The sequence below is a fragment of the Neoarius graeffei genome, chromosome 3 (genome assembly GCF_027579695.1).
Source record: "Neoarius graeffei isolate fNeoGra1 chromosome 3, fNeoGra1.pri, whole genome shotgun sequence".
Taxonomy (NCBI): Eukaryota; Metazoa; Chordata; class Actinopteri; order Siluriformes; family Ariidae; genus Neoarius; species Neoarius graeffei.
The window spans coordinates 31588442-31613040 of NC_083571.1; the positions used below are offsets into that span (position 1 = coordinate 31588442).

At 43.9% G+C, this 24599-nt stretch overlaps 1 protein-coding gene across 1 annotated transcript in view; it reads right to left on the minus strand.

The window, feature by feature from the left end:
* The window catches only part of chrna8 (cholinergic receptor, nicotinic, alpha 8), a 226142-nt gene extending 202474 nt beyond the window's left edge, over positions 1-23668 (minus strand). Inside the window, exon 1 of the mRNA XM_060916665.1 lies at positions 23589-23668. Within this exon, the coding sequence (XP_060772648.1) occupies positions 23589-23652 (64 nt within the window). The 5' untranslated portion in view covers positions 23653-23668. The remainder of the gene's footprint in view (positions 1-23588) is intronic.
* Positions 23669-24599: the final 931 nt, after the last annotated feature.

The following is a 24599-nucleotide window of genomic DNA, read 5'->3' on the forward strand; positions in this document are numbered from 1 at the left end:
CAGCGCTCGAAACTAACGGTGTCACGACGTCCCGGGGACCATAAAAAATGTCATCGGGACACAAAATTATCATATCTGGGACAATCCCGGGACAATGGAAAAAAATAGATCTAGAAAAAAAGTTCTACATTAATATTATTTACAAAGCCGTAACACATACGTAGACATTCACCTAATTTGTCAATTTTAATTTTAAAACGTTAACAGCGAAAAATACATAGTAGCTACACTTTCGATGCACCTGCATCCGTAGGCTACAGAGCAGCGCATTCTGTTCTAGAATCTTCAGCCGGAGTCCGCATTATATGGACTTGGAATGGAATTGCTACCGCACACGCTGCGCCGACTCTTGCCAGAACAAAAATGCTGAAGTGGTTGAAGCGGACCGACCGCGGGGAAGAAACTGAAAGCCCAGACATAACGTCTCCGGGACCTTCAGGATCCAAAGTGTCATCGCCTGGTCTGCAGGCAACGCTAGCAACTGAATGAACTTAATGAACACTGTTGGACACGTTATAAAATACAACAGGAATGATGTGGATGATATTGACGGAAGATACCGTTCAACAGAATAAGTGAGTTTTCTTGGTGTCTTTCTAGTTCAGAAAGTTTAGTCAGTCAGCAGCACAACTAGGCTCGGACCTGCCACTATGCTGATGTTGCTAACATTTGCACCCACGTCTTGGCAGCGAAAGTTCATAAAATGGATAACGGAAAGTTCATAAAAATGGATAACGGAAATGGATAACGGAAAGTTCATAAAAATGGATAACGGTAATGGTGAAAATTATAAATTGGCCTTATAAGTGCCAACAGATATTCAAGGTATAAGTAGATGAAATGAACATAAAAGGGGTCTTATTTTCAACTAAAGTGTACTGCAGATGTAGGGAGTTGAAACATTTTCTGAATGAGCTAGTTGGCCCCTTTAAATAAACGGGTATCTATTCATACAGTGAGATCGCCAAAGTTTAATAAACTGAAAATGCAATAACTGTAATTTTGAAGTAGATGATGTATTGGACATGTGTCGCTTGTGTCTTGTGACTTATTGTAAAAATGATATAAAGGGTTCAAAATCGCATAGTTACAAATATAATAGTAACTTCATATGATAATATTAACCACTGGTTATTTCAGAGAGGAAAAAAATGGGGACACTATTGCTTCCATTCGAGACAATACAACACAGAATTCGGGACCACTGGGGGACACAAAGAAAAAAAGTTAATTTCGAGCCCTGGCTGCAGGAGTGGAACCCAATGTGTTCTTCTGCTGTTGCATGCTGAGATGCTTTTCTGCTCATCATGGTTGTAAAGAGTGATTATATGAGTTACTTTACCCTTCCTGGCAAAAAAGCTCAAACTAATCTGGCCATTTTCCTCTGACCTCTCTTATCTTTGTGTGCTTCCACCCACAGAACTGTCGCTCACTCAGTGTTTTTTGTTTTTCCCGCCATTCTGTGTAACCTCTAGAGACTGTTGTGTGTGAAAACCCCAGGAGATCGGCAGTTTCTGAAATACTCAAACCGGTCCATCTGGCACCAACACCCATGCAGGGGTTTCTTCTGTCTCGCCTGGGGCTTCACATCGCTGTTGGCAGATTCTACCGTAACTGGATCCATTAACCACTTGCCCACAAAATAAGAAATTTTTCTTGTCCTTTTTTCAGTGAGGTAATATTTTCAAGATTGAAAATATGGTATTTGGTCTTCTAAAACAGCACGTCATTTAAAAATACACTGAGTATATCAATAAAAGATTTTTAAAGAATAAAGTTCTATTTCTTTGACATATCTGACAGACATAACTCCCATTTTAAAAATCCCTTTCATTATCCCTGTTGCTATCGTCAGTGAATTTCTGTCAGATGACCTGACGATAGACTCGGCCGTTATGGATCTTTGGTAGTTATCGTGTGGAAGCAGGCTTTATACTTTTTGGGTGTCAACAGATAGAGTTGAAATAGATTAACAGCGAAAAAACTATTTCGTTCACGAGAGAAGCCCACAGTTATTTTTAAAAAATGCTATCGTCAGTCTGTCAGTCAAATGCACCTGACGATAGCAAAATTCAAGCCCTCACCACGCACATGTTGACTGACGCAAAGAGGAAATTCCACTGCGCATGATTTTTGTGACAGCAGACATTTACTTCCAGGCAAGACTTGGAGTTCTGACAGATAGATTTCATCAAATAAATCAAGGTAAGATTTTCAGTCAGCTATCCTGACGATAGAAATTTTTGACGATAGAAACATTGAGAATATATTTGTGCATTCATATTTAAATTTTTCTGGAGGAAAACTATCGTAAGCTGAGATAAATCAGAGCCACTTGCGACCCTTTCAGCCGACGGGCCATTTCAATGTGTTATTTCCCCGCGAAAGTGACACAGTCGTGTCTATCGTCACTGTTCTGACAATTATTGTTGATATTTCAATTTTGAAAATAAATTTTATCTTTTTTATTTCAATATTTTATTTTATTATTTGGTTCTAGTGATGAGGTATTTAATATTATTACTAAATTTGTCAGATTAATAATGTAAGAAACAGTTTTGTTGCTATTGTCATCTAGAGTGTCTGTCAGAATATGATGGTAGACGTTAGTTTGTCGGTCAGATTTTGATGATAGAAACCGATGTGTTTCTGTTGTCATTTAGCATGTCTGTCATGTCAGGCTTTTATTAGTTAGTTACTAGGACTACCGTCCTAAAATTTACTGTGAATGTCCAAGACCCCAAATGCTACTAGAAAAACTTAATAGAATGATCAAAATAATCAGTTCAGCAATTTAAGGAGATGGGACTTAACTGGCCTCTGTTATGGTAGAATCTGCCTGTTCCTAATAGGAGCTGAATTACTAGAGAAACAAAATGGTGCTTGTATGAACGACCTAAAGCGAACATTCACAAGGGCTTAAAAATACAGACGGGTGTATGTGTGTGTTTAGGAGTTCTATTTAGTGCCATTTGCCTTCCAGCACCAGTCGCTTTAAGCCGCATGTGCACAGGCGTTTGCTTAAAATATTCATCGTGTCGTTGTTGCCTAGAAATAGTGCACTGAAAGCACGTTAACGTTAATATCTACGAGCGTGTGTGTAAGTATGTATCCTGTTCTGATGGCCTGTAATTGTCCCTACTGAAGGTGTGTGTGTGTGTTTTGAGTGGAGCTCTATTTATCATTCTGCACATCTACCTGTAAATGGAATAGACGCTGTAAATGGAATCGCTATACCCTGAATACTAACACAGGCAGTACAAGGTCACCCTGTCTGAGAGCACAGCCAAAACCCCTGGTGCTGAATCAATTCGGTGTTAAATGAACACCCTGCAGCGTGGAGTTACCTCCTGCAACGCTGAATTAACACCTACAGTGTGGAGTTACCTCCAGCAGCGTTGAAACTCATCCAGTCTGCCCTCATAATACACTGCTGAAATGAATGCCCCTATAATGTTGAATTAACGCTTGCAGTCTGGGAGTAAGGAAAGTAACAAATAAAACACTATTTTCCAAAAACAGCACGTCCCAAAAATGTTTTATTCGACGCAAATTTTATGACACTGGAGACTCCTTCCTCACAGAACGCTTCACCATAACACTTATGAGCTGTTACTATAGAAACAATAACGGATTAGAACTACAGTCAAAGTTGCTGTTAGGGACAATTGATCCGCAACTTCTGACCAATCAGGATCAAGAATTCAACAGCGATGTGGTATACATCTTAATAATACTCTAAGTAATCACATTAGATTATTATATTACATTACATTACTTACATAAGGTAAGGAAAATCATTTTAAAAATAAATAAATACACCTCATTTCATTAAGTATTTTTAAAACCTTTTATTCTGTATTTGCTTCCTGAAATTCACATTTTCACACAACCTTAAAGGAACAGTCCACCGTATTTCCATAATGAAATATGCTCTTATCTGAATTGAGATGAGCTGCTCCGTACCTCTCCGAGCTTTGCGCGACCTCCCAGTCAGTCAGACGCAGTCAGACGCGCTGTCACTCCTGTTAGCAATGTAGCTAGGCTCAGCATGACCAATGGTATTTTTTGGGGCTGTAGTTAGATGCGACCAAACTCTTCCGCGTTTTTCCTGTTTACATAGGTTTATATGACCAGTGACACAAATTGAAACGTAGCAATTTTCTATGCTATGGAAAGTCCGCACTATAATGACAGGCGTACTAACACCTTCTGCGCGCTTCGGCAGCGCATTGATACAGAGCTCAGATATCAATGCGCCGTTAGTACGCCTGTCATTATAGTGCGGACTTTCCATAGCATAGAAAATCGCCACGTTTCAATTTGTGTAACTGAACTTGTTTCATATCACTGGTCATATAAACCTATGTAAACAGGAAAAACGCGGAAGAGTTTGGTCGCATCTAACTACAGCCCCAAAAAATACCATTGGCCATGCTGAGCCTAGCTACATTGCTAACAGGAGTGACAGCGCGTCTGACTGACTGGGAGGTCGCGCAAAGCTCGGAGAGGTACGGAGCAGCTCGTCTCAATTCAGATAAGAGCATATTTCATTATGGAAGTACGGTGGACTGTTCCTTTAAAGTGATTAACCAGGAAATTTTGAAATTACAGGGTGAAATGTCATCATTATACATTAATACAAGATGTTCTAGACCAGGGGTTTTCAAAGTGTGGGAGAGTCAGCCCCCCCTCAGACAGCAAATAAACAACAGCGCCCCCCTTACAATTTTTGTTGTTGCTATACTTAATGTTCCATTCGTATTTAAAAAAATGGTTGTTGTACACATTTTTTTTTCTTTTACACATTTTAAACATCTGTGCTTTTTTTAAAAACATCTTGTTTTACACATTTTAAAACATCTGTGCTTTTTTAAAACCTCTTTTTTTTTTTACACATTTTAAACATCTCATAGCATCGTTAGCTAGCACCTCTTGGCAGACAACACACTGTGGCAGTGGAGCATCTTCAGCTCCAGTCCATGAAAATCCAAACTTTAAATGATCGTGGTCATCCTTCCTTCTTTTTTTGCTTGGCCCAGACTCTGTCTCATCACTCACTGTAGCTTTAGGTACTAAAAATCGATCCATTTTGTCTCTGGCAAAGGCTAGCTGAAGTTCGCTAAATGTCCGCAATAGTAACTTATTCTGGTTTATTTTTCCTCACGTTGCGCCCCCCCTGAAGAACTCTGGCGCCCCCTAGGGGAGGCGCGCCCCACACTTTGAAAAGCCCTGGTATAGACGAAAAAAATAGGCACCGTATGGGTCCATGTGGCAACTGCTTATAAATAAAATTGTTTTCTGATCCCATGTCCATACAGTAAATATAGCATATATATTTACTCGATGAGGCAGTAGCCATAAAAATGAAGCATAATCCAAAAATGAACAATTTAAAAATCGCATTAGTAAAATATACCAAGTGTCTGTACTTTATATTATTCTACTCTTACCCCTTACAGTTTTCGAAACTGAAACCTCCGAAGCGAGGCTGACATACACACGCTGTCTCCATGACCCAAACTCTTATTTCCCGGAAAAGGCCCGGCGCTAGAGCTCAGTGGTCTCAATACTCTTTGACAACTTCCTGTAACAACTCGGAAGTGCGTCACATCGACATCACACATGGGACCACTGGCCGAAGAAGGCGAGGAAAGGGGGACAACCTGGAGTATATTTTAAAATAGGAACGCACTTTTCCTGGGTAATAAGTATAAACATGTCTGAAAGCAATTTCTTTAGTCTCGTCTGTTTATTTCAAATGGTGAACCAAATTGTATACCCTCACCAGCCATTTTAATAGGAACACCTGTATGCGTATGCGCAGTGCGCGATTGTTACACTCGTTCTTACATTCTTACAACGCAATGACATAGTGGCTCCTGCCTCTATGAGGCAGTAGCCACAAAAATTAAGCGGATTTTAGCTGAAAAAACATGTTAAAGTTGTAACACCAGTCCGGTGGGCCATTTCCCCGAGCACGGCCATACAGATACATGGATGTATTAGGAGACGAAAACAAGGGCGGCGCTGCGCGACGTAGGATTCCGCACATCATCTTCATTCTGTCCTGGATCCAAGACGTTTAGCCGAGTGGCTTCATCAAGTAAAGCGAGAAAACTTTACTTCTGGAAAAAGCAGCAAATTGTGCAGTGAGCATTTTACAGAAGATTGTTTTGTGGAAAACTTGTATGAAAAAAAAAAAATCACTGGGAAGAAGCGAGACACGAGGCACAAACGACAACTGAAGCCAGACACGAGCCCGACTTTGTTTCACCACAAAATACCAAGACCATGACAGTACACCACTGTCTCACGCATCAAATGGATGGAAGATAAGCAGGTAAATATATTTCTTAAATAAACAGGCAATAAACAAGCCACTATTGTATTTTGATTCCTTTTCTAATCCTGCATTGCCATAATTTTTGTGGAGAAATGCAAACAAATTGACCAAGAAGTCACACAAGACCATGATGTTATACTGTAGTCTCGTATAGCCTGCACTTGTATGCCTCCGCTGTGCTCACGGAAAATGACATCATGCACCATGGAGTTATGGCGGCCTCCCTGACAAAAAAATAGTCAGGTCTGTTTTCATCACTTTCGTGGTTATATCGTTAACAGCAAATTCAACATGCAGCCTTTTTATAAAGGACAGATAGACTTTTAGCTCAGTTTGTTTATTTGCAAGATATTTTCTTTAATAACTGATCGAACCTTCATCAGCAGCAATGACCTCCAACAAGCTCTTCTGGTAGGGCTGGATCAGACCCGCACAACGTTCAGGAGGAACTTTGGACCATTCTTCCTTATAGAACTGATTCTGCTCAGCCATATTTTTCCACTATTTAGTGTATATGGCCCTCGAGGTCATTCCACATCATCTCTATTAGGTTAAGGTCTGGGCTCTGACTGGGTCACTCCAAGAGGCGGACTTTCTTTTTTAAGCCATTCTGTCCTAGATTTGCTTCGATGTTTAGGACGAACAACCACCCTGACATGATCCTCTAGGATACCTTGATGAACTTAGGAATTCATTTTCCCCTCGACAATGGTAAGCTGTCCAGGCCCCGAGGTAGCAAAGCAGCCCCAAATCATGATGCTCCCTCCACCGTGCTTCACCTTTGGGATGATGTTTCCATGTGCCCTATTTACGCCATACGTAGTGCTGTGTGTTCTTCCCAAATAATTCAACTTCAGTTTCATCAGTCCACAAAACATTTTCTCAGTATACTGCTCGAAATAGGGGTATAGTAGGAGTCCATTTCTGTTCCTCAAGGGACAATCTACACTAATTTACTCCTCAGAACTCATTATTGGACCTCAAGGCAACTGTGTACCTTTTTAGGGCCAAAAAGGTACATATATGTTCCCAAGCAGTACATAAAGGGTACAAATACAGTGGTGCTTGAAAGTTTGTGAACCCTTTAGAATTTTCTGTATTTCTGCATAAATATGACCTAAAACATCATCAGATTTTCACACAAGCCCTAAAAGTAGATAAAGAGAACCCAGTTAAACAAATGAGACAAAAATATTATACTTGGTCATTTATTGAGAAAATTATCCAATATTACATATCTGTGAGTGGCAAAAGTATGTGAACCTTTGCTTTCAGTATCTGGTGTGACCCCCTTGTGCAGCAATAACTGCAACTAAACGTTTCTGGTAACTGTTGATCAGTCCTGCACACCGGCTTGGAGGAATTTTAGCCCGTTCCTCCGTACAGAACAGCTTCAACTCTGGGATGTTGGTGGGTTTCCTCACATGAACTGCTCACTTCAGGTCCTTCCACGACATTCCGATTGGATTAAGGTCAAGACTTTGACTTGGCCATTCCAAAACATGAACTTTATTCTTCTTTAACCATTCTTTGGTAGAACGACTTGTGTGCTTAGGGTGGTTGTCTTGTTGCATGACCCACCTTCTCTTGAGAGAACAGTTCATGGATAGATGTCCTGACATTTTCCTTTAGAATTCGTTGGTATAATTCAAAATTCATTGTTCCATCAACGATGACAAGCCGTCCTGGCCCAGATGCAGCAAAACAGGCCCAAACCATGATACTACCAGCACCATGTTTCACAGATGGGATAAGGTTCTTATGCTGGAATGCAGTGTTTTCCTTTCTCCAAATATAACACTTCTCATTTAAACCAAAAGTTCTATTTTGGTCTCATCCGTCCACAAAACATTTTTCCAATAGCCTTCTGGCTTGTCCATGTGATCTTTAGCAAACTGCAGACGAGCAGCAATGTTCTTTTTGGAGAGCAGTGGCTTTCTCCTTGCAACCCTGCCATGCACACCATTGTTGTTCAGTGTTCTCCTGATGGTGGACTCATGAACATTAGCCAATGTGAGAGAGGCCTTCAGTTGCTTAGAAGTTCCCCTGGGGTCTTTTGTGACCTCGCCGACTATTACACGCCTTGCTCTTGGAGTGATCTTTGTTGGTCGACCACTCCTGGGGAGGGTAACAATGGTCTTGAATTTCCTCCATTTGTACACAATCTGTCTGACTGTGGATTGGTGGAGTCCAAACTCTTTAGAGATGGTTTTGTAACCTTTTCCAGCCTGATGAGCATCAACAACACTTTTTCTGAGGTCCTCAGAAATCTCCTTTGTTCGTGCCATGATACACTTCCACAAACATGTGTTGTGAAGATCAGACTTTGATAGATCCCTGTTCTTTAAATAAAACAGGGTGCCCACTCACACCTGATTGTCATCCCATTGATTGAAAACACCTGACTCTAATTTCACCTTCAAATTAACTGCTAATCCTCGAGGTTCACATACGTTTGCCACTCACAGATATGTAATATTGGATCATTTTCCTCAATAAATGAATGACCAAGTATAATATTTTTCTCTCATTTGTTTAACTGGGTTCTCTTTATCTACCGTACTTTTAGGACTTGTGTGAAAATCTGATGTTGTTTTAGGTCATATTTATGCAGAAATAGAAAATTCTAAAGGGTTCACAAAGATGAGTAGCATGCTATCGATGCACAATGGTGTAACAGGGAAAAAAATTAAAAATTCAGGTTTTGATTTTATGTACTGAAATAACTATTAGGCACAGTTTTTACAATATCTATATAAATTAGTTGTTTTTACCCATTTTAACCTTGAAATCAGCATTTTAATGATTACCCATAATGCATTGTTTATCGCGCTAAAACAAGCAAAAACGTCATAAGACAGTGGAAATACTCCCTTTACTACCTTCACGTGGCGTCTTTCTCGATCGCACGTGCCTAGAAGCGTACCTTCTAGAACACTCCTGGGTGGTCACGGACTGTCACGTAGCCTAGTTCGGTTGTGAAACTCGCTAGGATGGAGTATTTTCGCGAGTTTAGTGGCAAACTTTTGCGCCGCAATTTCTCTATTCTCGAAATTTGTAACCTGAAACCCTACAAGAAATGTTTCATAATGTTTGGGATTTTGAAAAATGCTTCTAGCAAATTTATTTCGCTGTATTTTTCCGTGAAACTTGGCATAAATCATCCTTAAGTGATGAGCGTGACATTGTTATTTTGGTATGGGTCACGGAGTTAGTTGGAAGCGGGAGAAATGAGAGTTTCTCAACTACAGCAGCACTTCTCATCATAGATGGCTGGCGTGTTTCACAGCGTTTGGGATTTACTAAATCAACTAAATCTCTAGATCTACTGAAGCTACGAGAATATAAATCACCAGGATTCTAATTTACTGGGTGAGAAGTTTTTTTTTTTTTGAAAGGTTTATTCGCGCTACAAGTCCATGAAAGTTGGAATTGTTCGTGAAGGGGTTAGTTAGATTTTGGTAGCGTGAAGCGCACAACAAGCAAAAGAAAAAACAAATTTACTTCCGAATTTCCTTGCTTTATCAAAATTATTTTTTGATACATTAAAAGACTGTGTTTATAATATTTAAGCGATTTTTTTATTATAGAAAATATTTGATCAAAACTTTCAAAACAGCATTCAAAGTGATTTTTCACGGGTGTAAATGTTACACGTGATGTCCATAATTACGTTAAATTTTAAGAACTAAAATTCTGTTAAAAATTCTAGATTTGTGCTATCATTCTGGGGTTTTGCTGAATAATACTTTAGGAAGTTCTCTTACAATGCTGAAAATTCAATGAGTTTTGGTGAAATTCTAGAAAAGTTATTTACATTTTAACGCGCCTGATAGCGATTGTGCTCACACAGCGTGCTACTCATAAAACTTTCAAGCACCACTGTAAGTACCTTCAAGGGTACTGCTCCAGTAACAAGCCATTGTGCCCCTAAAGGTACAATAATGTACTTTTATTTTCTGAGATTGTAGTGTGTTGGAGTATCAAGGTGCTCTCTGGCAAACTTCAGGTGCACAGTAGTGCTTTTCTAGAGAGCAGTAGCTTCCTCCGTGGTGTCCTGCCTGGAAATGGACACCCTGCCTGTCCAAAGTTTTGTGTATGGTAGACTCATGAACAGAGATATTAACCGGTTCCAATGATTCCTTCAAGCATTTCACTGGCACTCCAGGGTTCTTCTTTACCCCACTGAGGATTCTGCCTTGAGCCTTTGGAGTAATCTTGGCTCGACGTCCATTTCTAGCTACAGCACTAAATCGTCTCATATGTCTAACTGTCGAATGATGACTATCTAAACCCTTTGAGATTGCTTTGTAATCCTTTCCAGCTTTATGCAAATCAACAATTCTTGATCTTAGGTCTTCTGAGATGTCTTTTTTTTGTGAAGCTTGGTTCACATCAGCAGACGCTTCTCGAAATATGAGCGTGTTCCTTTTTTTTCTTCTTTTTTTTAAAATACATGGTTTTCCCCAAAGTGTTTTAGCGTATCGGGCCCGATACGCTTGCTCTGCCTGCCAATACGCTTAGTCGCTTTAGGTAAAATCTGATACACTTAGATTTATACTGATAAGTTAAATTTCCTACCCACAAGTAACTAGATACATAGGAGAGCAAATAACAGATCCATTTACATATTGATTGATATTTGTGTTAAACAAGCACTCTTTTTTTCCAGTGTTTGTGTTGATTCTGTCAAAGTAATATGTCTGCGTGGTATGATGTAAACAAACTGTAATCTGTTGGCTATGTCAAGATCACGTGTTCAAACCGTCCAATAAAAATATCGAAAGAAAACGTCAGACATCCCGGAATTTTCCGATTCATTAAAAGCGATCTCGTTGGCTGCCGATGTTGTCCCCCACCAGACAGGCAAAAAAGCTAGGAGAAGACTCGCTGGACAATTTGATCAACATCAGCATGGATGACAGTGAGATGGACTATGAGAGGGTTGCCCAACATTAGGCCGAGCAAAAGCCAAGGAGACTTAATCTGCTTTAAAAGAGTAGAAAGCTTAATTCATTAGTTTGGGTTTGCAGAAAGATTATGTACTTATAAACACTCTCACGAAGTGAAGTTGTCCAATTGTGTCAAATATAGCATAATTTCAAATAATAATCATAAGCATTTTTGGCAGTGTGATGTCACTGGGATCCATTTAACAAAAGGCGGCTCCGGATTATTCTTTTGTTCAAGGCTCACAGTGACGTCACACTGCCAAATATGCTTATCATTATTATTCCAAATTATGCTACATTTGGGGCGGCACGGTGGTGTAGTGGTTAGCGCTGTCGCCTCACAGCAAGAAGGTCTGGGTTCGAGCCCCGTGGCCGGTGAGGGCCTTTCTGTGCAGAGTTTGCATGTTCTCCCCGTGTCCGCGTGGGTTTCCTCCGGGTGCTCCGGTTTCCCCCACAGTCCAAAGACATGCAGGTTAGGGTAACTGGTGACTCTAAATTGACCGTAGGTGTGAATGTGAGTGTGAATGGTTGTCTGTGTCTATGTGTCAGCCCTGTGATGACCTGGCGACTTGTCCAGGGTGTACCCCACCTTTCGCCCGTAGTCAGCTGGGATAGGCTCCAGCTTGCCTGCGACCCTGTAGAACAGGATAAATCGGCTAGAGATAATGAGATGAGATGCTACATTTGACACTTATTACCAAATTCTCTTCATGAATGTGTTTATAAGTACATAATCTTTCTGCACACTTAAATGTATGAATGAAGTTTTCTTTTCCTTTAAATATGTTTTAATCTTAATCTAGTCCATTTAATAAAGTGCCAAAATTTAAACTTTATAATATGCAGTTGCCTTACTTTTCTTTTCAGTGTATCTTAGTTATACATATATTACGGTAATTGCATCAGAAACACTCTAAATCATTACAGTTATAGTAATACAGCAACTTATTTTAAGGTGGCAGGTCTTAGGTTCAGATCCCTTTGTGATCAACAGGAGGTCATGATGATCGATTCTCTTCATTGGACTGCATAAGATGGATCAAACCACTGTTCATATTTTCATGCACATTTTTGTTACAACACTACTTGATCAGAGATAATTAAGGGATCCCCGTAGATTTTCAATCTATCGTATACCTCAGTAATCTATAACCAAACAGTTTAACTTGCATGCTGAACTTTAAGGTGACATTTCAAATGTGTATACATTAACACTATTTAGGTCAGAAATCATTGAAACACTGGTAAAATATATCCTATAATCATGGATCTAAAACCTCTAATACCCCTTTTCCACCAAATAAGTTCTAGGGCTGTTTCGGGGCCAGTGCTGGTGCTGGTTCACAACTCGTTCAACTTGCGAGCCAGCTGAGAACCAGTTTGCTTTTCCATAGCTCGGGGTGCTAAGGGGAGCCATGTCATTACGTTGCTGTATACGTCAGTTACGTCACTGTATACGTCAGTTACGTCATTACGTTTGCATAAACCTTGGCGCGAACATCGAAGCAACAACAACACGGAGAAGAAGCAGCAGCAACAACAACAATAATGGATGACTTCGCGTTTGTACAGCTGTTGCTTCTCGTCGCTTAAAAATGGTGACCTTTCGCGGTCTTGCTATTGTTGTTGGTCTTAACAACTCCGCCCCCCACTGACGTAAGCGGTTCTTTCCTCTGGCCCAGCAAAGAGCTGGTGCTAGCCTGGAACCGTTTTTTCTGGCCCCAGAGCCAGTTCTTTGTCAGTGGAAACAGAAAGCCCGGTTCCAAACTAAGCACTGGCCCCGAACCAGCCCTGGAACTGATTTGGTGGAAAATAGGCATCAGAGACCCTGAAAATGCACCTGAGAGCATTTTTTTCAAAACATTTTCCGGGGGGGCATGCCCCCGGACCCCCCTAGTTTCGCTTTGCGCCATTGGCGCTCAATTATCTGTGTATTATCATGCCAGAATTTAGGGCTATCATTTTTTTCAGGGGAACACACTGAAATATATGTCAAATTTTGATCTGTCTGTAGCGAAGGAGGTTGAATTAACAAAGTATAATCTAGGAACGTAGACCTCTGCGGTCGAAGAGATTCTGCCTCACGGATCAATCTGGGAGCAAACAGTCACCGACACAGACACAACTGTTCAGAGATGTTTCTCAGTTTATTGTAGGACAAACATGAGTATATGTTCACATTCAAGAGTGTGTGATTGGATGATGGTAATTTAATTGACGAAGGTAAGCTTTCTATGTATAACATAAATGGGTGATGAAGCAATACATTACTGGTTTAGACGACACTATTAAAGAACAGAGACATTATGTACCATTACATCACACATCATGATCATAGTCTTATGAAAAGAAGAAAGACATTACTGTTCAACATCACTGTGGCAGCGGGGGTGTGGTCAAGCGCCGGTCTGTGACAGGAGGGCGGAGTCAGGGAAGGTAAGTGGCAGAATCACTACACCTGATGTCAATTAACCTGTGTTTGTGTGTCTTCCCAGTGACCACGCCCTACTTAAGGAGGGAGAGCGAGAGCAGAGGAGCTCATCCCCGAACCAGACGCCGGTTGTGTGTGTGTGTGTGTGTGTGTGTCTCTGTGTTAGTTACTAGATGTTCACTGAAAAGTGTGGCAATAAAAAAAAAACCCAGTTTACCAACCTGAACTCTGTCCTGCCGTCCTCTGTGCTCCGCCCTTTGTTAGAACCGCTACAGCGGTGCCGAAACCCAGGATATCTGGAGCGCAGAAGCCAAACAGCCCCATGGAGTCCTCCCCGTTCACCGATCTGGTCCACGCCCTCGCCAGGGCCCAGCAAAGCCAGCACCAGGCGCTAGTCGCCCTCCGAAAGGAGCAGGAACAGCGGTTCGAGGCCCTGGTTTTGGCCCAGCAAGAAGATCGTCAGGCGTTCCGGCACCTCCTCGCGTCGGCGGGGTCTACCAACGCTCCCACCGCGGGCCCGTCCCCCCTCACCCTAACAAAGATGGGCCTGCAGGACGACCCCGAGGCATTCATCAAGCTCTTCGAGCACGTCGCGGAGACCTCGGGGTGGCCGATGGAACAGCGCGCGGCGCGCCTCCTCCCCCTGCTAACGGGAGAGGTGCAGCTGGCCGCGCTACAGCTCCCCGCCAACCGCCGGCTGGCCTACGCGGACCTTCACCGGGCCGTCCTCCAGCGTGTGGGGCGCACCCCTGAGCAGCAGCGTCAGCGCTTCCGCGCTTTGCGCTTAGAGGAAGTCGGACGGCTGTTCGCGTTTGGCCAGCAACTCCGGGACGCCTGCTGGCGGTGGTTGAGGGCCGACAACCGCGACGCCGAGGGGATCATCGACCAGGTGGTACTGGAACAATTCATCGCACGCTTGCCAGCAGGAACCGCGGAGTGGGTCCAGTGCCACCGCCCGGCGTTGCTGGATCAGGCAATCGAGCTGGCGGAGGACCATTTGGCGGCTGTCCCGGCGGCAGGACAGCAGACAGCCTCTTCTCCCCTCTCCTCTTCTCTCTCTCTCTTTCCCTCTCCTCCTGTGTCTCGTCCTCGCCCCATTCCCCCACCGCGGAGGTGGGGGCCGGTGCCACCCGTGCCGGCCTGCCGCACCCGCGGTGCCCTCCCGTTTCTCCCTTCTGTGTCTGTCTCTCTCCCCCCTCAGGTGAGTGAGCCCCAGAACACCGGTGCGGAGAGGAAGCCCGGGCCAGTTTGCTGGCGCTGCGGGGAGCCGGGCCACCTCCAACAACAGAGCATGGTAATGGAGGTGGGCGCGGTGGTTCGGATCCCCGACGCGCCAGGAGTCGCCCTCAATTGGGCCGGAGCGTATCGCATACCAGTAAGTATTCAAGGGGATACATATCAGGCGTTGGTGAATTCTGGTTGTAATCAGACCTCAATTCACCAAAGCCTGGTGCAAGACGAGGCATTGGGGGAGCACAGGGGGTGAAGGTGTTGTGTGTGCACGGGGATGTTCACAGTTACCCTTTGGTGTGGGTCCACATTTTTTTCCGAGGGGAAAAATTTATAGTAAAGGCGGCGGTCAATCCTCGCCTCACCCACTTGATAATTTTGGGGACTGATTGGCCGGGATTTGGGGAGTTGATGGGCCATTTAGTGGAGAGTGGGTCCTGCCATACTTCAGTAGGGGGAGGTCCCGGTGTCGCCTTGGCGGAAGCAGCTGTCACAGAGCCGTCTACGTCATCTCCGCGTCAGAGTGAGGAGCCACAGGCTCCTCCTCCCTCTCTCGGGGAATCCGTGGCGGATTTCCCGTTACAGCAGTCGCGAGACGAGACTCTGCGGCATGCGTTTGACCAAGTGAGAGTAATCGATGGTCAAATGCTCCCACTGAACGCCACCCCGTCCTTCCCCTATTTTTCTATTATGAAGGATAGATTATACCGAGTGACGCAGGACACTCAGACGAAAGAGCAAATCACACAGCTTTTGATTCCAAAAAGCCGCTGGGAATTGGTATTCCAGGCGGCTCACTTTAATCCCATGGCTGGACACTTAGGGCAGGATAAGACACTAGCCCGAATAATGGCCCGATTCTATTGGCCGGGGATTCGCGGCGATGTCCGTAGGTGGTGTACAGCATGCTGCGAATGCCAGTTAGTAAATCCAGCGGCCATTCCAAAAGCACCTTTGCACCCTCTACCATTAATCGAGACCCCGTTCGAAAGAATTGGGATGGATCTCGTCGGGCCATTAGATCGGTCAACACGAGGGTACCGCTTTATATTAGTTCTGGTGGACTATGCAACGCGATACCCGGAAGCAGTGCCTCTCCGCAATATCTCAGCACACAGTATTGCGGAGGCGCTGTTCCGCGTCATCTCCCGAGATGGAATCCCGAAAGAGATTCTGACTGATCAAGGCACCACGTTTATGTCACGGACACTGAATGAACTGTATAGGTTATTAGGGATTAAGCCGATCCGCACCAGCGTGTATCACCCACAAACGGACGGTTTAGTTGAACGGTTCAATCGCACTCTCAAGAATATAATTAAACAATTCGTAAGTGAGGACGCACGTAATTGGGATAAGTGGCTCGAGCCCTTGTTGTTTTCAGTGCGAGAGGTCCCCCAAGCCTCCACGGGGTTCTCCCCGTTCGAATTATTATATGGGCGTAAGCCGCACGGCATCCTAGATGTGCTGCGCGAAAATTGGGAGGAGGGACCTTCACAAAGTAAAAACGAAATTCAATACGTTATGGACCTGCGCACAAAACTCCACACACTCACCCACCTAACCCAGGAGAATTTGCGGCAGGCCCAAGAACGACAAACCCGCCTGTACAACAAGGGTACGCGCCTTAGGGAGTTCGCACCGGGAGATAAAGTACTTGTACTGTTGCCCACATCGAGCTCCAAATTGATCGCCAAGTGGCAAGGACCCTTTGAGGTCACACGGCGAGTCGGGGACGTCGACTATGAGGTGAGGCGAACGGACAGGGGTGGGGTTCTACAGATTTACCACCTCAATCTACTCAAACTCTGGAACGAGGAGGTCCCCGTAGCGTTGGTGTCAGTGGTTCCGGAGAAGGCGGAGCTGGGGCTGGAGGTTCAAAAGGGCGCATTGGCATCGCATACCTCTCCGGTCCCCTGTGGAGACCACCTCTCCTCGACCCAACTCGCGGAGGTTGCCCAGTTGCAGATCGAGTTTTCGGACGTGTTCTCGCCCCTGCCCAGCCGCACCAACCTCATAGAGCACCACATTGAGACGCCCCCGGGGGTGGTAGTGCGTAGCCGCCCTTACAGGCTACCCGAACACAAGAAAAAAGTGGTTCGGGAAGAACTCGAGGCCATGCTCAAAATGGGCATCGTCGAGGAGTCCCACAGTGACTGGAGCAGCCCGGTGGTCTTGGTACCCAAGGCTGACGGGTCGGTCCGGTTCTGTGTGGACTATAGAAAAGTCAACGCGGTGTCTAAATTCGACGCGTACCCAATGCCTCGTATTGATGAGTTGCTCGATCGACTAGGCACTGCTCGCTTTTATTCGACACTGGATTTAACGAAGGGATATTGGCAGATCCCCTTGACTCCACTATCTCGAGAAAAAACGGCCTTTTCCACACCGTTCGGCTTACACCAATTCGACACGCTTCCTTTTGGGCTGTTTGGGGCGCCCGCTACGTTTCAGCGACTGATGGACAGAGTCCTCCGCCCCCACGCCACCTATGCGGCCCTTTATGTTACAGACGGATGCGTTGGACAGACGGCTGGGGGCTGTTTTGTCCCAGGAGGTGGAGGACCGCCCAGTCTTATACATCAGTAGGAAGCTGTCGGTGCGTGAGGGGCGCTACAGCACAATCGAAAAAGAGTGCTTGGCAATCAAGTGGGTGGTCCTCGCCCTCCGTTACTACCTGCTGGGGCGCCCTTTCACCCTCTGTTCGGACCACGCGCCCCTCCAGTGGCTCCACCGCATGAAGGATGCCAACGCGCGGATCACCCGTTGGTATCTGGCACGCCAACCCTTTAATTTCAAGGTGGTCCACAGGCCGGGGGCGCAGATGGTCGTGGCAGACTTCCTCTCCCGCCGGGGGGGGGGGGAGTCGGCTGCAGGCCGGATGGCCGCCCGGCCTGAGTCGGGCGGTGGGGGTATGTGGCAGCGGGGGCGTGGTCAAGCGCCGGTCTGTGACAGGAGGGCGGAGTCAGGGAAGGTAAGTGGCAGAATCACTACACCTGATGTCAATTAACCTGTGTTTGTGTGTCTTCCCAGTGACCACGCCCTACTTAAGGAGGGAGAGCGAGAGCAGAGGAGCTCATCCCTGAACCAGACGCCGGTTGTGTGTGTGTGTCTGTGTTAGTTACTAGATGTTCACTGAAAAGTGTGGCAATAAAAAACCCGAGTTTACCAACCTGAACTCTGTCCTGCCGTCCTCTGTGCTCCGCCCTTTGTTAGAACTGCTACAATCACCTTCATTAAGCAGGGAGCAGAATGTGCGAGCGAAGATACAGTAAATCTCAGGGATGTAACTTAACCAAAACAAGTAGCAATCAGACCAGCCTGTTCCAGTTCAAGCATGCCAAACATATTTCTATCAATATGTAAGTCAAATTATTCTATCCACATTCACTGGATATGAGCAATCGCGTGCTCTGATTGGCTACTCTACTAGAGCAGCGGCTACAATTATCGACACCTTAATGGTCTTTTGGCCGTTGCAAAAGTAGAAAAGACTTTCTATATGTAAATTGAGCATGAATAGTTAATCAAACTTCCACTGGAAAAAAAAAAAATTAGTTGATTCCCGATTACTTAGCGTATCAGATCATGTGACACCGTTCCACAATTATCAACACTGTTCCGCAATTATCGGCATCCAGATGATTATAAAAAAAAATAATAATCGGTATGTGATATTAAGTTAACAAAACAGTTTTTATTTAAAATTTGTTTTACATAGATTTATATCTAGTACAAAATACCCATCCATCCATTATCTGTAACCACTTATCCTGTTCTACAGGGTCGCAGGCGAGCTGGAGCCTATCCCAGCTGACTATGGGCAAGAAGTGGGGTACACCCTGAACAAGTCGCCAGGTCATTGCAGGGCTGACACATAGACAAACAACCATTTATAATGTTTAACCTGTCAGAAAATCTTTTTGTTCCACTTTCTAAATATTTCTATAGATCACATTTTGCTAATCATTCGTTGTTGTTTGTATTAATGTTTAGTTTTGTAGTTTACCAATAAATGTCAGCAGGCAATTGACATTGAAACTGCATGAAAATCCAGGTCAAAGGTCGCATCTCATTCCTCAAACCAAAATATAAAATGTCTACTGATATTGTAATATGTGGTAGATATTTACAACAAACTGCAAAAAAATATGTTCTGATGGAATAGAAAAATCTGAATATTTCACGCATGTAACTTTTTCTATGCTAGGAATTTAATAGGGCTGCAACAACTAATCGATTAAATCGATTAAAATCGATTATTAAAATAGTTGGCAACTAATTTAATAGTCGATTAGTTGGGTCTACATTATCATACACATAAGTGCAGTTGCTACTCCCTAATGTGGGGGCAGTAAAGCACCATTAAGCTGGATACCGACCGCCGTAAAAGAAGAAGCAGGAGAAGCGAACCAATGCCGTGCTTTGTGTAGCTCACCTGGAAGAAGCGTTTGAAAAATGGCGGAGGAGGCTAACGTTAGTAGAGAGAAAAATGTCCGACCCAAGTCATCAAAAGTATGGGAGCACTTTACATTAACGCCTTCAAAGAACAGCGTTAGGTGCAAAATGTGCAGAGCTGATCTCGCGTGGCACGGAAGCACAACGTCGCTGAATGAGCACCTGAAGAGGAAGCACGTTGGAGTGTCTGATTATAATTTCAAAGTAAATTCTGTATTAAAATTACTAAATAAGCAAATCCGTTACAGTCCATGAAACAGGAAGTATAAGGATGAGGAAAAAACAGTTTAAATCAGGAAGCTGTGCACATTTGCGCAGTCCTGCCGCTCAGGCTGCACAAATGTGCGCAGCTTCCCGATTATTGTCAGCACATGACAGCATTACCCAATGTTCATTTGTTTTTCATTACAGTTATTTAAACTGTTCACCATCTTAAAATTCAAGACTTCAATAGGATTTTGTTTGACAAAACAATATAAAGAAATGGTGGTTGCACTATATAAAAAAAGATTTTATGTTTTATGTGATTTTATTTTCTTTACATTAATTCAGCTGCTACAAAATTTTTATTTTTTTTGTACTCAATGTAGCATACATTTAATTTTTTCATGAGTTGGAAACAACTTTTGAACAAAGACAGTTTGGTTAATTAAATAAAATGCTGGAAATCAAATTTTGCTTTTTTTCCTTTTTATCCGATTAATAATCGATTAATCGAAAAAATAATCGATAGATTAATCGATTATCAAAATAATCGTTAGTTGCAGCCCTAGAATTTAATTCTGCTCCAATTCTATTTATTGCAATCGGATTCCAAATACTTGATAAACATTCCATTCTGTTATGAATCAGAAAAAAATTATTATAAATCACAGCACTTTTATTTTATTTTTTTAAGAGTACTTCATCTACTTCAACAATGTTACACAAAGATCAATCCATAACAGTTGTAAATGTCACTTAATTCCACAGGGTGTCGATAATGGTGGACACCGGTGAAAGTGATCACTATTATCGACACCTCACGTGATTCTCAAACGTGCATTTAGATACAAAATGGCGACTGTCAAATGAAAGAGTAAGAAACACAGTAGGTTTCGACAAGGGGATCATGAAATATCAATGAATTTGATCACTAAAAACATGTCCATGATCTTTCCACCATGCTTACCTGCGATGATAACATCCGGGTTTTCTTCAACTTGCTGATGGCGATAAAAAAAATTCCATCTCAGGTAACAAGCTGGTCATCAGACAACAAGATCAAAGGGCGAGGCAGGTCTTCTGGTTGATTAATTAACCAATAATAACTATTGTAACCAAAACTCACCTTTGTAATGTTGTTCTTTATTGGTAAATCTGAAAAGGTATCGATAATTTGGGGGCGGCACGGTAGCGTACTGGTTAGCGCTGTCGCCTCACAGCAAGAAGGTCCTGGGTTCGAGCCCCGTGGCCAACGAGGGCCTTTCTGTGCGGAGTTTGCATGTTCTCCCCGTATCCGTGTGGGTTTCCTCCGGGTGCTCCAGTTTCCCTCACAGTCCAAAGACAAGCAGGTTAGACTACGGTGGTGTAGTGGTTAGTGCTGTCACCTCACAGCAAGAAGGTCCTGGGTTCGAGCCCAGCGGCCAACGAGGGCCTTTCTGTGTGGAGTTTGCATGTTCTCCCCGTGTCCGCGTGGGTTTCCTCCGGGTGCTCCGGTTTCCCCCACAGTCCAAAGACATGCAGGTTAGGTTAACTGGTGACTCTAAATTGACCGTAGGTGTGAATGGTTGTCTGTCTCTATGTGTCAGCCCTGTGATGACCTGGCGACTTGTCCAGGGTGTACCCTGCCTCTCGCCCGTAGTCAGCTGGGATAGGCTCCAGCTTGCCTGTGACCCTGTAGGACAGGATAAGCGGGTACAGATAATGGATGGATGGATGGAGGGTGTCGATAATTTGCTCAAGCCTGACTCCAATCAGCTTGGTGAAGCCATTAGTCTTGGGGTTCACATATTTGGGCGCCACGGTGGTGTAGTGGTTAGTACGGTCGCCTCACAGCAAGAAGGTTCCGGGTTCGAGCCCAGCGGCCGACGGGGGCCTTTCTGTGTGGAGTTTGCATGTTCTCCCTGTGTCTGCATGGATTTCCTCCGGGTGCTCCGGTTTCCCCCACAGTCCAAAGACATGCAGGTTAGGTTAAGGGTTGTTTTACAATCAGGGTACAAAGTTTGTGTCACAGGGGTCCAAAATTCAAATTGATTCAAACTGGTTCTTGTACCAGTTTTTAAGTGAAGGACAAATTAAAGAACAGATTTCAGGTAATTTTTTGACATGTGTATGGTAGTTTTGTGTAATCTGCTATAAGATAAAGAAGATTAAGTGTAGCTTTAAGCAGGGCTGGGAGAAACAAATGAAGTGATTCTCGGAGAGGACATTTTTTTTGACAATTCAGAATCCACTACTTCCATAGCGCTTTTAAATATAAGGCTGTATGCTTTGTGTTAGTTGTCTCTAATATTTATGTCCCAATATCTTGACCACATTTTAGGATGAAAATAATCATTTTAGATATGTTATTTTATATTGAAAAATTAGCTGTCTCGGAGAGGACATTTTTTTGACACAATTACATACTAATTTGATCAAAATAGTCTGAAAACTTACTGGCATTCAACATTAAAACTTAACTATGTTTCCAATGATATGGAACCAAATATTTGTTTTATGGTATAAAGAATGATTTAAGTGCATCCCTTTTGGAGCTGCCTGTGGTCAAAAAAAGCATTTTTTCTAAATCTCATCTCATCTCATTATCTCTAGCCGCTTTATCCTGTTCTACAGGGTTGCAGGCAAGCTGGAGCCTATCCCAGCTGACTACGGGCGAAAGGCGGGGTACACCCTGGACAAGTCGCCAGGTCATCACAGGGCTGACACATAGACACAGACAACCATTCACACTCACATTCACACCTACGGTCAATTTAGAGTCACCAGTTAACCTAACCTGCATGTCTTTGGACTGTGGGGGAAACCGGAGCACCCGGAGGAAACCCACGTGGACACGGGGAGAACATGCAAACTCCACACAGAAAGGCCCTCGCCGGCCACGGGGCTCGAACCCAGGACCTTCTTGCTGTGAGGCGACAGCGCTAACCACTACACCACCGTGCCGCCCACTTTTTCTAAATGACACGAGTAATTTTGCTAAATATGACATATATTGCCATACATTCACCAAAAATAACGTTATCACCTATTTTTTTTTTGCATGGTAAATAGAGCTATCACAGGGCTACAATAAACAACCAAGTTTATTTAGTCAAGCCTATTGATATTGAAGATAAGTGTTAAATGTGATTTTTAGCTTGCGTACCCTGATTGTAAAACAACGTGGGGAAGCCTTGGGCTGAAGTGCCCTTGAGCAAGGTACCGAACCCCTGACTGCTCCCCGGGCGCTCTAGTACAGTATGGCCGCCCACTGCTCTGGGTGCGTGCGTGTGTTCACTGCTTCAGATGGGTTAAATGCAGAGGATGAATTTCACTGTGCTTGAAGTGTGCATGTGACAAATAAAGGTTTCTTCTTTTTATCAACATACACTATGAATGTCTGAATGATGTATTCAATATGGACAAAAATAAAGGAATTATTTAATAATAATTTAAAAAAAAAATGCATAACTTTTCAAAGTATTATTATTTTTTCCATTAGAATGGACTTTGGGAAAAGTAGATGTGGGAAAAACCGGAACAGCGCCACCTGGAGTAAATAGTACTATAGTGATTCTAATCTTGGACATTTTTGTGTCAACTCAGTAAGAGTTTACAGACTAACACTTTAATAACGCTGCACTTCAGTAAATAAACACGAAAAATGTTGAAAGAGTAGGTTAGGGATGTTGTTTGGTAGTGATAATACCTCAAATCTGCTGGTAAAATGAACTAATTTATCGTTTAAATCAAATTTTTTTTTTGAAAGAAAAAAGTCTCGATAGCTACATGCTAATGTGCCTAAGTGGAAACAGAACGCCACTAAGTTCACGCGCGCGGGTCACCATGGTTACCGTGAGCGTACTCAGTACTGTAGTGTGGTAAAATAGTACTAGAATACAGGTTTGTACACAAGACAAAGGGTGAATTTCACAAGAAAACGCTGTGAAAAGGACCGGAGTGCTTAAAGAATATAAAAACGACTTACCTTTGATACAAAACGACGTCCACACTAAAACGACTGCGTGAAGGAATCCACGTAACCTGTGCATTGTGCGCGCGCGTGTGTGTGTGTGCGGCTCGCGCTCCTCACTCACTGACTTAACTTGAGTGCGAGCTTCCGGCGCGCGCGCGCGGAGATACAAGTCCACCTACCCCTCTCTCTCTCTCTCTCTCTCTCTCTCTCTCTTCTGCACGCACTTCCATACACGCGCGCTCACGTGCATGCTCGTGCACCCGCCATAGTTTGTATTCCATATCAACAAATAAAGCACAACACACAAGGTGGATAACATCTGCACTCAGTCATCCACCAACATTATTTTTCTGCCAGTTTTGGTTGCTCTCCATGAATTGTAGATACCATTTATGAAGTCCATTCCAGCACATTTGCTCTGATACTCAGTGTATCCATCCATCCATTATCTCTAGCCGCTTTATCCTGTTCTACAGGGTCGCAGGCAAGCTGGAGCCTATCCCAGCTGACTACGGGCGAAAGGCGGGGTACACCCTGGACAAGTCGCCAGGTCATCGCAGGGCTGGCACATACGAGACACAGACAACCATTCACACTCACGGTCAATTTAGAGTCACCAGTTAACCCAACCTGCATGTCTTTGGACTGTGGGGGAAACCGGAGCACCCGGAGGAAACCCACGCAGACATGGGGAGAACATGCAAACTCCGCACAGAAAGGCCCTCGCCGGCCACCGGGCTCGAACCCGGACCTTCTTGCTGTGAGGCGACAGCGCTAACCACTACACCACCGTGCCACCCACCATCCATTATCTGTAGCCGCTTATTGTGTTCTAACAGGGTCACAGGCAAGCTGGAGCCAATCCCAGCTGACTACAGGCGAAAGGCGGGGTACACCCTGGACAAGTCGCCAGGTCATCGCAGGGCTGGCACATAGACACAGACAACCATTCACACTCACGGTCAATTTAGAGTCACCAGTTAACCCAACCTGCATGTCTTTGGACTGTGGGGGAAACTGGAG